The sequence below is a fragment of the Triturus cristatus genome, chromosome 7 (assembly GCF_964204655.1).
Source record: "Triturus cristatus chromosome 7, aTriCri1.1, whole genome shotgun sequence".
Taxonomy (NCBI): domain Eukaryota; kingdom Metazoa; phylum Chordata; class Amphibia; order Caudata; family Salamandridae; genus Triturus; species Triturus cristatus.
The window spans coordinates 294,717,098-294,731,723 of record NC_140590.1 but is presented as its reverse complement, the minus strand read 5'-3'; the positions used below and the strand labels follow the sequence as shown (position 1 = coordinate 294,731,723).

General features: G+C 44.6%; 1 protein-coding gene across 1 annotated transcript in view; it reads right to left on the bottom strand.

The window, feature by feature from the left end:
* Positions 1 to 9,641: 9,641 nt before the first annotated feature.
* Positions 9,642 to 14,626, bottom strand: part of LOC146809485 (uncharacterized) — a 72,554-nt gene continuing 67,569 nt past the window's right edge. Inside the window, exon 3 of the mRNA XM_085614346.1 lies at positions 9,642 to 10,688. Within this exon, the coding sequence (XP_085470472.1) occupies positions 10,315 to 10,688 (374 nt within the window). The 3' untranslated portion in view covers positions 9,642 to 10,314. The remainder of the gene's footprint in view (positions 10,689 to 14,626) is intronic.

The following is a 14,626-nucleotide window of genomic DNA, read 5'->3' as shown; positions in this document are numbered from 1 at the left end:
CGTATACAGACCCCCGGGAACCCGGCTGGCTTTCTGCGCCGCCCTCTCCAACTTCATCCCTCACCTTGCCATTGACTCATGCTACTAGGTCCTACTCAGCGACCTCAATTTTTCCCCAATGATGCCAACTCCACCTCCCTCCTGGAGAACCTGAACAACATCGGCCTCACCTAACTGGTTATAGAACCCATGCACAAAGCCAGACACACCCATGACTCCATTTTCAACCCCAGCGATAGAATCAAATTCAGCCACATCACAGAAATCACTTGGACCGACCACGCCATAGTTCACTTCATCATCTCTGATGCTCAGCACACCATCCCTGAGCACCACAGCTTCTCTCCCCGCAGCTGGGGCAAGGTAATCAAGACACAGTGGACAAAGGCCCTCAGCACACCCTAACCCGAAGCTTCATCAGACCATGGTCAGGCCGTCCAGAACTTCTTCGCATGGATCACCAAATGCGTTGACAGATTCACCCTGCTGAAACCAGCAAAAACCAACAAAAACCACAATAAAAAGAAAAACCTCAGGCCAACAGGTACACACCAGATTCAGAACCACCAAGCACAATTGTTGTCAACTCGGGAAACAGTGGCTCACCACAAGGAACCACTCAAAAAGCAGCCCTCAGCGACTACCACTGGTGCATCAAGGAAGCCAAGAGAACAGCCATCACAGCCCGCATCGATACAGCAGCCAACCAAGCGAAAAAACTCTTCAAATTAGTCAAGGAATTCTCCAATGCAGCACCCACGGAGAACACAATCCACACCTCTCAAGATCTCTGTGGCACACACTCAGACTACTTCCACAGCAAGATTGCCACCATTTACAACAACTTCGACCCCCCACTCACTGCTCTCAACTTCAACCTCAACAGGGTCGACCTACCTGTACATACTAGCCGAGTGATGTCCACTTGGTCTCGCCACTCAGACCACCAAAGCCATCATGTCATCCATTCACTTAGGGGCACCCACCGACCCCTGCCCCCACCATCTTTTAAACCTAAAAACAGACTCCATCAGCACACAACTCACCTGCATCATCAAAACCTCCTACACCACATCACCCTTCCCAACAGCTGAAAGCATGCTGAGGTCAGACCCCTCTTAAAGAAACCCTCCACCAACCCCAGAAAATTAAAACATTTTTGAACGATCTTCCTGCTCTTCTACCCGGCCAAAGTACTCGAGAAGGACATCACCAAACAGCTTACTGAATACCTGGAACAAAACCATCTACCTGACGCCTCGTCATCAGGATTCCGTGCCAACCACAGCACTGAGGCCGCCCTGAGCGCTGCCACAGATGACATCAGAACTCTCCTCAACGTTGAGAGACTGTTGCCCTGACCCTCCATGGCCTCTCTGCTGCTTTTCATACCGTTTCCCACCACAATGTCATCAACAGACTCTACAACATTGACATTCACCAAAATACCCTCAAGTGGATCTCTTTCCTCACAGGATGCAAAAAGAGCATCCAGCTGCCTACCTTCACTTCTGAACCCAAGGACATCTTATGCAGCGTACCCCGAGGATCCTCCCTCAGCTCCACCTTGTTCAACACCTACATAACCCCCCTCACAGACATCGTCAGATCCCATGGCCTCAACATAATTTTCTACACAGACAACACTCAACTCATCCTCTCGCTAACCAAAGACCCTCCACCACCAGAATCAACTTCTGCAACGCCATGACCAATGCAGTTAACTGGATGAGAGACAACTGCCTCAACCTCAACTCAGACAAGACAGAAGTATTGATCTCCGAGAAGAACACAACCATATGGGACCACAGCTGGCGGGGCAGCAGAAATCAGACAAACACACACACCTACAGACCAAACTCGCAACCTAGGCATCATCCTTGATAGCGAACTAACCATAAAATAACAAGTCAACACAGTCACGTCCTGCTGCTTCCACACCCTTTGCACACTCCACTGAATATTCGGATGGATTTATCCAGTCAGCACCAGATAGGTCGTCACTCAGGCTCTCATCACCATCCGACTTGACTACGGCAATGGTCTCTACACCAACCCGTATCTCGACTCAGCTCTTCAAAAGACTCCAGACCATACCGAATGCTGCAGCCAGACTCATCCTGGACCTCGCCAAACAGACCCACATCACCCTCCACTTCAGAAACCTCAACTGGCTCCCCATCCAGAAGAGATGCCAGTTCTAGATCTTCATGCAAACCCACTAAGCTGTGCACGATCAAGGGCTGGCCAACATCAGCCAATGCAAGACACCTGCGCTCCTCCTCACTAGCCGGTTCGCATCCCCCACATCCGGCCCAGCAGGGGCTGCTACTTCTCCTTCATCACCGCCAAGACCTGGAATGACCTACCCCATCTTTAAGCAGCATCCTCCCTAGTGGACATCAGGAAAAAACTCAAGACCTGGCTGTTTGATGGAGAAGTCCCACCCACAGCGCCCAGACACCCCTAGGGGTGACAGTGCTGTGCTTTACAAATGATGATTGATTGAATTATTGCTGGGACATTGTGTTGTCTATTCTGTTGAGAGTCAGTTTCGTGCAGTCTTGAATCACTTTATTTTAATGTGTTTGTATTGTGGGTTCTTGTCAATTGGTGTATTGTGTTTCGTTTGAGGCTAAGGTATGTAGCACAAGGTTTATGTTTGTGACATGTGGGTGGTCGGACTGCAGGTGTCTGGAGCTGACAGTCGTACAGTCTTCTAGACATGACAGTCAGTTGTTTTCTGTGATTGATTGTATTGCATTGTCAGTCTGGGGAAGAAAGCCTTAGTAATGCCTTGAATGCTTGACTTGGATCTAGAGCTCGCAGTCTATTGTAGTTATGCAAGACTTGAGTCTTGTAGGACGTCAGGTATGTAGAGTCTTTAGTTGGGGAGTTGTCACTCAGGTTTTTCATGGACTGTAGTGTACAGGGTATTGATGTGGTGCACCCTTGCTTATATTCCAAATGTTGTGCATTCTGCCTGCTGTGGTAGTAGTCCATCAGGAGTAAGGTGATGTGAGTGGATAGGGTTTTACTGTGGTATGGCCTGTGTTTGCTTGATTTTGCACCTCCTGTAGTAGGGGTGTAAGGTTACCTGACAGAATAGGGTATTGGTGTGCTTTGTGGTGTACTATATGTGTTTGCTTGCTGTTGTACCTTGTTTGGGATGTTGCAAGGGTGTTGCGTCTCCCGTGCATGGTGGCCCGTGTGGCCAGGGTATCACTGCGATGTGCTTCAACCTGTATTATTTCCTTTTTGGTTGTTGAGGGTTTGCAATTGTTATTGTATATCGAGTCTTGTGGAGGAGGTCTGTTGCGGTTGTGTCTAGTGTTTGCATGTGTAGCTCCTCCTACGATGAGTTTTGTTTATGCATTGCTGTGAAAGTAAGGAGGTGTGTTCTATCCAGCATGTCCCTATTCCATGCATGCATGAATTGCTGCCAGCAGTGTGTGATGTAAGTGTGTGAAATGCTGTCTTTTCCTTAGTTCTACGAGTTTGTGGTTGTCGAGGGGAGTAAATCTGGAGCTTGTGCAAGATACATCAAGTTCCTGTTGTGGTCTTCACCTGAAACCTGTGCTTGGTGTGGATGCTAAACAAACTTGGGGGCATATTTACAAGAAAATGATGGCATGTGAAGCTGCGGCAAATTTTGCAGCACCATGCTCCGCCATTTCCAATTCACAGGTATGCGCCATATTTACAACAATACAGCACACCCCCGTCTTTTCCCTAGCACTGGCACTAAGAATAGCTACCTAGTGCCAACACGGATGCCCTTGCGCCATACGCCATAGTGCAAGGGTGCCTGCGTTGCAGGGAATGATTGTTTATGTGCAGGAAGGTGGCCTTTCCTGCACATAAACAATCAATAATGGCGATTTGTTACAACCTGCAGCACACATAGAAGTATCAAATCTCCATTATTTAATATTTGTTTATGTGCAAGACAGGACACCTTCCTGCACATAAACAATCATTAATGGCATTTTGCTCTTACTATGTGTGCTGCACACATAGAAAAAGCAAAAACAAGGAGAAATAAAAATAGTTCTCCTCATTGCGGCAGTCTAACGCCTGCTATTGCATGGCGTTCGTTTTTGGCGCTGCCTCAGATTTACACCTCCTTGTAAATCTGGGGCAGCGTCAAAAAGCAGGGGGTGTTGCGGTAGAACAACTGCAGCAACACCCACTGCACACCCCTTTCACGCAGAAACCTGTGTGAAATGGTACCATATTTAAAAAGCAGCGTTAAGCCACAAAAAAATGCTTAAAATGACTTTGTAAATATGGTGCAGGACATTGTGCCACCGGAACGTTTAAAAAAAGTGATGTTCCAGTGGCGCAATCCCCTTGTTAATATGTTCTTTGGTATCTACTTAATTTCCCTGTGTCCAGCTACTGCCCTGATAATGTTGTAGATCTCTCTAGAACCATCCCGTGAGACCTTCAGCCAGTCCTGGAATTCCTTGTAAATAAAAAAATGAAACCAGTAGGGCCAGAATTCAAAGTGCTGTTGCTGAAAAGCCAGGGGCAACTGACTGTGTAGCTTCCTCATGCTCGCCCTCAGATGTAATGAGGATCTTCTAACATTAAAATTCTGGTCCAATTTAACTTTTATTAAATCCTATTGAGCATTATGAAATTTTGATGGTGACAACGAAAACACACTTTCTTTTCTCAATTAATGTAAAATGATGATTAGAACTCCATATGAGTCAATTGACAACTAATCAGCCGGTTGGGTGCAGTGCTTAATTTGAGCCAGTGGTTTCCGGTGCTTGGCACTGGCACTTATTTGTCAACACCGGGGCTTGCAAAGTTTGCCACATGGTGGCGCTGTCTGTGTAATTTAAAGATGAGCACAACAACAGTTGTTAATTAATTCAATATACATTAAAAATTACTATTGACCGCCGTCCAAGCCATTCTAATAGCTTTGGGCGCCATGAATAGACTGAAATGTCCCACTTGTTGGAGTGTGGTGATAAGTAATTGTGTTGATACTGCTATTGGGAGCGCTGGGAAGAGCAATGTGTGGTGAAAGGTACAGTGGCCTCCTGACGAGGGTGGCACTCAGGGGCATATTCACAAGGAAAGTGGCGAAGGGTATCATTAAGCCAAGAAGGCTAACAACATGCTACATCACTTTAGAAACGCAGGGCTGCACCATTTTTACAAGAATATATTGCAGCCCTGCGTTTCTCCCTGCTCTGGCGCTACATTTAGCAGCCTAGCCCCAATGCAGGCACCCTTGAACCATAGTGCAAGGGTGCCTGTGTTGAGGGGAGTGATTGAAATGGCGATTTGAAACTTCTCTGTATGCTGCTTAATGCATTTTTTTTAATGATTGTTTATGTCCTGCACATAAACAATCAAAGGCGTTTTGCTGTTTCCATGCGTGCTGCACAATGCAGCACACATGGAAACAGCAAAAACAAGGAGTAATTAAACATTTCTCCTCATTTCACCAGGGTAAGACCTGGTTCTCCCTGGTCTTAATTTTGGCACTGCCCCATATTTACGCCACACTTGTATATATGGGACAGCATCAAAATCAATGGGTGTTGCGGTGGAATGCCCACATTGTCTCAGTCTGGCAGCACTAAATACTTTAAAAAATAGACTACTAACCCACACCAAGCAAGGATCCTGCTCCCAACAAGAGCCCCCAGTGTGTAGCAGGTCAAGCTCATGCCCTACTCCCTTGTATTTGACTGGGCATACCTGGTAAGCCTCCTTGTTGGAGTTATCCAATGACATCACACCCATTCCAGAGAGAGTGCACTTTTCCATGAAAAGTGTTTCCACACCTATATCTACTTTTACTTTCACTTGAACATTAAGGCCCAGATTTTCAAAGTATTCACAGACCGCGGTGCGGCTACCAAAAATTCTACGCTGTGTTGCGTGACAGGGAGGGAGCAGGAGAGTGCTATTTCTACAGAGATAGGGCTCTCTCCTCCTCTCTCCCTAGCGCCGGCACCGCTGCCGTGCGCCAGGCACACACCATAACTCCATAGTGTTAGGGTGTTCCAGTACAAAATACTATGCTTCGACATACTTTAAAACTTTCCTGCTTCGTATGTGTGCTGCACAGTGCAGCACGCATGCAAAGTCTGAAAAGAAAGGAAAACTAAAAACATTTCTCCTTTTAATGCCCCCTTTCAAATGGCATTTGCTTTCGGTGCTAAACCCTGTCTACAATTCTTTGTAGATAGGTTTTGCGTCAAAAAGAATGGGTGGTTACATGGGAACACCCATGTACCACCCATGTAACGCCCCCTTGGCACTAAATAATGCAAAGCAGTGGTTTGTGCTGCTTTACGTTACTTTTAGGGTACTTTTCAGCACATAACAGGTTTTGCACGGGAAAGTAAATTGGGAAAAAACATTTTGTGCTGCTTAGTGTCACATTTGTGATATTAACCAGTGCATAACATCTGTACATCTACCCCGAAGCTCCTTTTCTAACTCCACACCTACCGCCATCCACGCCCGCCTTGGCATCAGACCATTGGGACCAGTCTTGACCCCCCCCCCCATCAGTGTCGTCCAATCCTCCAATGTGAAGAATGTTACCCACCAGCATGGACTAGTTAGGGCAGTTTCGTCCCCCTCGGCTGGACATCCACTCTTTCCTGAAACCTAGCCAAAATGATGCATTTTTTACACTAGCCCAGAAAAAAATGTTGGTTACCCAATGCCACTGTGCTTATATCATCACACTATACACTGGCTTGGATCTTTCCGTTCTGCTCCCTCTGCTGGGCTGCATGACTATGCACCCCTCTCCTCTTGGAAGCCCACTGTCTGCTGCTAATGCCACACAGAGGACATTTTGCCACACATGTAAACAAAAGACTGCACACTTGTTGGGTTTAACCACTCTTTCCGTTGTTTATTATGGACACACTTTTTGATAAGATAGGTCAACCTGAAACTGTAATTAGGTTGTTCCATATGTAATGAGAGGAAATTGGCCCTCAAACACACCACTTTCAGTATACAGCATCATTATTATTAACAGGGGTGTGAATGACAAGATAAACTAAAAACCAACTTGCTTTGTACTTTATGGGTATTGACTTTAGCTATCTTTTGGCAAGATCTGTTGTTTCCAATAAATGACATATACATACAGTGTGCTTTGTGTCAACCCCTGGGTAATAACTCGATGGCTGTCTGGTCTACTCTGCTCCTGAATCAATGGATTTTCTCCGTATTCTTGTGTCTGTCCTACCCAGGATCATGTTGGTCTAAGTGTTCAGATTGGATGAGCTGTAGCCTTCCATTGCATACTTGAAAGGCTTGTTTTTGAGTTTGGCATCAGCTAAGTCCTTTTAATTTTGATTAGCTACTCAGAGGGACTTTCAGCTATCCATCTTCATTCATTACTCTGTTCAACCGAAAATCACAATTTGCTTCTACTCACCACTGCATACAACTTGGGTAATAGGTCAGCTTATTTGAGATGGTTTTTAGAACCTAGGCAAGACCTGAAAATGTCCATCCTCAATAGTAAAACCCATGAGTGTGTGCAGCAGCCTAAAAGCTACCAACTTGCAGTGTCACGAGAACCCACCAATGAAGTCACTGAACATTCTGAAATTCAGCTAGCTGTGTTCTTGGAAAAGTTTGTTTGGTTGCTACAAACACATGGATATACTCCACTGGATAGGGTGGCCCAAAGAGAAGCGGGGGAGCTTATGAAACCCAGTTTCAGAAAATATGTGATCCTTAAAACCTGTGACACAATGGAGCCGTATTTAACGGGCACTTTTACTTCGCATGAAAAGGTTTTGTTGACAAGGTTTAGGCTTAATACTTTTCATCATCTTTTAATTAGACCAAAGTCAGATATTTTTAATAAGACTGCTGATTCCTGTGGCTGCGGCGGAATGTCTCCACAGGATATGTTGCATTTTATATTTTTATGTAAGTTTTATGAATACCCGCGTAGACGTTATCTTGCTGCCCTTTTAAAAAAAATCAATTTTAATCAAATCAGACCAGCACTTGTGCATTTACAGCTCCTGCATAGTGATAGTGTTCTACATGTAATAGAATTTTTAAAATTAACAGTCAAACTGAGAAACTGTTTGGATCAGTGAAGTTGCATCTCTTAAAGTATGTTCAGGTTACCTATTGGATGAGCCTGTACCAAACCTAACATTATTTGCACTTTATATTCTATCCTATTTTTTACTTACCTCATGTACTATGTTTTGTATTGTGTACCTGTGTACTTTTATGGTGTGAAACAAAATCGTTACTACTACTACTCCACTAATGTCAGAATTCACAGGCAGAAAGTTACCTCTCTTAATGGTGACGCTTCTTAAAATGGGGAGTTTTGTGGCACAAAGGAAGGGAATAGCAGTATATGCACAAGGTTTATCTCAATGCCACTGGAAGTAAAGCTGAAGTTGTCTAGATTGTGAAGAAGACAGTGAGCATCGAGTGAAGAATAAAGGGTGATATGTACAAGGAAGTGGAGTAGACAGTCGGTAGCCTTCCTGGCTTAACGCCTCTTTCCTCCACTTCTGAAACGCAAGGCTGCACCATATTTACAAGAATGTGGTGCAGCCTTTCGTTTCCCCCTGGGATGGCGCTAAGTTTAGCAACTTAGCGCCAACGCAGGCACCCTTGCACCAGAGTGCAAGGGTGTCTGCGTGCAGGGGGGGGATTGTTTATGTGTAGGAAGGTATCCCTTCCTGCACATAAACAATCCTAAAATGCCATTTTGTCACTTTCATGTGTGGTGCTTCATGCAGCACACATGAAAGTGACAAAATGACACAAGGGAGCACAAATGGAAAAAGCAAAAATGAGGAGAAATAATGCATTTCTCCTCGTTTCGCCATCTTAAGACCAGTTTTTACCTGGTCTTAATTTTGGCGCTGCCTCCTATATAAGCCACCCTTGTACATAGGGGGCAGCGTCAAAATGAATGGGTGTTGCGGTGGAACGCCCACCGCAACACCCACTGCCCACCCCTTTCACGCTAACCATAGCGTGAAAGGGGGCCTTATATACAAGGCAGCGTTAAGCCACGTTAAGTGGGTTAACGCTGCCTGTACAAAAGGCGCAGCCCCTATCGCCACCACGACATCACTATAGGTGACGTTGTGGTGGCGATAGGGGTTTGTACATATGCCCCAAAGAGTGGCCAAAGTAAAATACTTATAGGTCATACGAAATATACCAAATAGTTTCAAATATTCAATTGCGATCAGATGAAATCGCAACTGTTAGGACTGCGTGTCTCTGTGCGGCAATTCCTATTTTTTTGTTACATTTTTGGCAAAGTGAATTCTGCACCAAAGTCACAATTTTAATCGAAGGCATATTTGAATAAAAAGAAAATCCACAACAACTAGTCTATGCTTTGAAAATCTATGGGCTCAAACAGTGGTGGGCCACCAGTTGTAATTGTGGCAATTTATTAAATTAGGGTACTTTTTGGCAAAATTCAATGGGGGTATCCGCAAAGCAGTGAACTTCGTGTACTGATGACCTAACAGATGAATGCCTGACTGTACTGAGTACCACAATGGAAAGCGGTGTGGCAGCTGCGCTAGTCATGCTAACAGAAGGGGCCCATCTACCGTGAAACGATGCACAACAAGTCGCTGAAATCGATTCGCTGCACTGGGCTGATATTTAGAGCCGATGTAGAACAGAATTTTATCCAGTTGAAATGCTTTTTGAATGATTAAAAATAATGATGCATGCTCGTGGATATGACAACTCCTGTTGGTTATTTGCGCAGCTATCCCCTGTAAGCAAGGCTAACACAGATTTTTTAGGCTTCAAAGTTTTTAAAAGAAAAACATGAATATGTAGACTAGAGGAAGAATTTTGCGATACGAATGATGTACGTATCTAAATTTGAAAAAAATATTTGAACTATTTCTAAGTGCTTCTAATGTTTTTGGAACAGTAAGGTGCTACCATACAGGAATGTAAAATAATTCGCCAAGAATCCCAATAAGACAAAAACTGGCCTCTAGACCACATCTCCCTAGGACAAATGCATGTTCCCACAGGTAAACATAATCCAATATAAAGGAAAAAAAAGTTTTAACATTTATTGTCAAACAATTTACTAAAAGTACCCCTACACCAGTCTTTACAGTTAGGACATTGTTCAATGTCTTTGTTTAAATGCAAGTTCTTCGCTTATCAGAAACCAAGAAGTCCCATAAATCGGATTTTCCATTGAACATATGTCCAGTATGTGGAATTTTCTAAATGTCCCTAGGGCTGTTCACACTTGAAGAGATCTGCTGCTGCTAGAAGCCCAACCCGCTATTCTTGGCACAGCATTTGGTGGACCTTGGACATGGGGACCGGAACCTGCCGCTTCTTGCCAAAACGAAGTCCGAAGGAGTTCCAGTTGAACTTGGTGTCCCTTTTGCCGAAGCGCAGACCGAAGGAGTTCACATTGTACCCAGCGGTTTCCTGCCTCTTCTGGCGCCCCAAGAAGTCGAAGATGGACAACATGTCCTCAGCATAGTCCTTCCACAGAGCCCAGGGGTCAACAGCAGCAGAAGTTCCATAGCTTGGCTGGATGGACAGGTTCTCGACCTCTAGAAGTGAGGCCACTATGATGGATTCAAAGAGACTGCAGAGATCCTCCGTGGCAGCGGCAGCTCTGATCCTGTCGCTGTCCTGTACACTTCCTGCTCCCCCAGGGAAAACAAGCACACACGTTAACATGAAGAGCCTTCCCAAACCAAGATAGGATATCCTTCATTTAATGTCTATACAGAGAAGAAGAGCTGATGGGTTGAAAGCATGTATCACATGTAGAAGGAAGCATAGAGGGCTTACAGTACTGACTGAGTAAAATAGCAACAGTGCACATCACAGATAAATGAAGTGGGAGCAATCCCCAGAGCAGATGTCACACAAAGAGCCCCTTATGGAAATATCCGAAGGACACATCACACAACTACTGGTGGAACATTTGTACCTCATCACAGAATTAAATTGTGCAACTGATAAACATATCCACAATGCAAGTTGCAGAAAGAGATGAAAATATCAAAAGTATATTTCGCACAGCGGCTGGTATAAAAGTCACACAGTACACAATTATGGGCCTATTCACAAAGGGAGTTTACAGTACCCAAGTAGTAAGTATTCCTTTACAAATTCTTACTCTTACATGCATTGATGCATTGGCCCCAAATATTTCATATAAGAGTAAAGTGGGAATTTTTAAGGACTACATATATGCACAGCTAGTGTAAATAGAAAGTGCCCTTTTTGTGCGGTCACTTACCAACACTTTTTGCCCCAATCCTGATGGTTTTGACTCTGAAAGTGCACTGGAGCCTGCTGCCAGGCCCCAGTGCCAGTACTCTCACCCTAAAACGGATACATGTGAATTGGTAAACCCAATCGGCAGGGACTTTAACCATTGGTACCATTTACCAGAGACTTATTGGTTCTTAGTAAATGGTACCAGTGGTATCCAGGGCATGGTAGTTAAAGGAGTCACCAGGGCCTGAAGCAGTGGTTGTGACATCCTGAGTGACCCAAGTAAACAGATGGCAGCAGTCCTGCTATTTCAGACTGCAGGAGCAGTGAAAACTGCTCAAACTCAACTTTATCCTCACCTTGAGTGGCAAGGTCAAAGCACTCATTTTAATATATGACAGTCACCCCTAAGAAAGGCCTCCTGAGCCCAGGAGGCAGGTTGCATTACATTAAAGGGGTGGACATATAAGTGCAAGCTTATATGTCCCTATAGTCGCCTCTTTCCATTAAGGGCTACACATATCTAGAAGTGATCAGCGTTCCATACTACAACATGGGCTGGCACCCGGGCACCCCTGAGGTTGCCAGCTTTATTATGGTACCACTATAATATATAATGTTTGGTATCAAACAACTTGCCTCATTACCCCTGCCATGATTCCCTTGTCAGCGTTGATGTGGCATGCACCCTGGTGACTACCTGAAAGTTTTCCCACCTGCTTGCCCAAACCTTTCCTGTGCCCTGGATGACAGCCCACAGCTGCAGCCTCCAAGACAAGAATCTGACCCCCTGCCAGGAGAAACAAAGGCCTGGGGTTGGAAGGAGGTGACACTTCCCTCCCTGACAGGATGGCTAGTGAAGCGGCGCATCAATGCGATGAGCTTCAAAGCTTACACTGCATTTGATATGTATCCAGTCTGCCTCCCAAAGCAGGAAACACACCCCCCTTTGTCCCCAGGCCCATTGGCACCCGGTCAGGTGGGAAAATTATGTAGTCAGGAGATGTACACGCCCAGAAGGCGAGCCACACCCCTACATGGGCTACCTGGTCTGTACAGCTAAGGAAAGTATCAGCCATTTTAAAAAGTGGCAAAATAGAGGGTTCTGGGTAGAAAAGGGGACACACACCCCTGAGGTGATCTGGTCACCTCAGGGGAAAATAAGCTGCAGAGGTTATTAGTCCATTGGCTATTTGCACCCACATCCAGAAAATACTCTTAAATGAAGGATTTAAGGAGCACCCCGGCATCAGAACCTCAGTTCTGATTCAAACTGCAGCAGAGGACAAAGAAGAGACCTGAGTCTGTCACAACCGGACCTGCACAAAACAAAGGTGTGATACTCTGCACTGTGGCATCCATACTGATACTGCACAACTGTGACTCGTCCAGGACCAAAGAACGGTTCCCACAAACAGAGGGACCCCTTTGAGAGCCCAAGGAAACTAAAGACTCCTGTGTACTAGTGCATTTTCACAGATGATATATAAAGTCAATGAAGTGCCCCTGACTACTGCCACTATACAACAACCTCATCCGTGGGAGTTTGTCTCCCGCGCTAGTTTTTATGGTTGCCCCCGGGAGGACCAGGTACCAGGGGCATGCAGAGATTTATTTAAAAAATATGGACAGGCACGCGAGGCCCCCCTCCAAGGGCTTATATATGCCCTGGGAACTACCACCTCCGTGGGGCTAATTTGAAAAAAAAATATGTCAGGCCGCATGAACACCCAGGGTCCTGGGGACACCACCTCCCCGGGGCATTGTTTTTTTTTTAAAAAGGGGCCGCACGGACCCCTCTTAAGGCTTTCAGAAGGTGTCATTTGAGGTGTCATGAGTGATGTCACTCACCATGTCATGAGTGATGTAATATGTGTGGTCATAAGCAATGCATTGCGGGGGCGTTAGTTATAGTTTGCTCAGGTAACTATAACTGCTGAATTTCACTGGTTTTGTATGAGTGAAATCTGAGCCTAACTATAACGTCCCTGTAACCTTTGTTTTTTTTCAGTGAAATTCAAAGTTTTTTATATTATAGTTCCTAACTATAACATCCCTGTAACCTTTGTTTTTATCGGTATAATATATATACACGGTGTTGGCATTCCTGTTGTGAGAGGAAGTGTTCGTTAATGTTATCGAACCGTGCTTGAGAGGTCCGTTCTGCTGACGAGCCCTCTGTTCTGCAGGTGGTGGGTGAACCTAAGCAACCGGAGGAGCATATATATATATGATCAAGGCTCCACGGAGCCGAAACGTTATGGCCGTCGCTCTGGGCAAATAAAGAAACCAGCACCAAATCCAGGCTCGTGTACTCTTTCCTTTGGCAGTTGAAGGATCCTCAAGGCTGTTGGAAGTAGTCTTTCTGATATATATATATATATATATATTTTTTTTTTTTCCTTTCTTTTCCTTTCTTGCAGCTTTTCTCCCTAGTTTGCAACTGTGTTGATGTACTGTTTAACCTTGAGTTTTTTTAGTATATCTGTTATAAGATCAAATTTTAAATTGTAAATATCTTTTTCTTCTTATTTTACCATAGGAGAAAAGGAAGGCACCCATCATGTTCCAGGACTCTGCACGGGTTCCCCACCCTTTTCTTTGCAATGATTTTCTGCACACATTGAAAGATAAGGAAGAACTTTTATTGCACTCGTTTAGCATTAGCTATTTGTTGGTAGTTTTGTTTATGGTATAACACTTGTTTAACAGTGAACATCGAGATAACATTTATCTTCAGGCCATGGACACTTGTCGGTTATATATATTGAATTTGTGTCTTGTTGCACAGCATTGGCTGATGCAGATTTTAAGCTCCATGAACTCTTACATCAGTATTTGTTGCATGGTCTTAGGGCACAAGGGTAACAAACCTGTTCCCCCACTTGGGAAATGCAATGTGTTTTTTGTGCTTGATCAACTTGCTCAATAATGGACACTCATGACTAATTGGTGAGCTATTGCAAACTGTAAATAGTAATCATGCATTAATGTTGGATTCACATATGTTTTCACAATTACGATGCTATAATTTATTGATATAATAATTATGAGATCACATACTGTCCTTTATCTATCTCGGGTCAATGCTCGATCATTGGATCATCTGATCTAATATGAGTTCCCCCACTTGGGGGTTCATCATGGAAACACTAGCTTGACGATATTTTTGCTTCAATTGCCCTGCCTTTGATAAACATATGTGCTTGAGGTATCTAGCATTCGAATAACATGAATTCTTGAGCCATGTCTGCCAAAGATGAGAATGATCAGTAACTTCACGAGACACGAGAACTGTAATCATTTGGTAATAGGTGAATTCCAACCTTTTACAATATGGCCGCCACCGTTACTT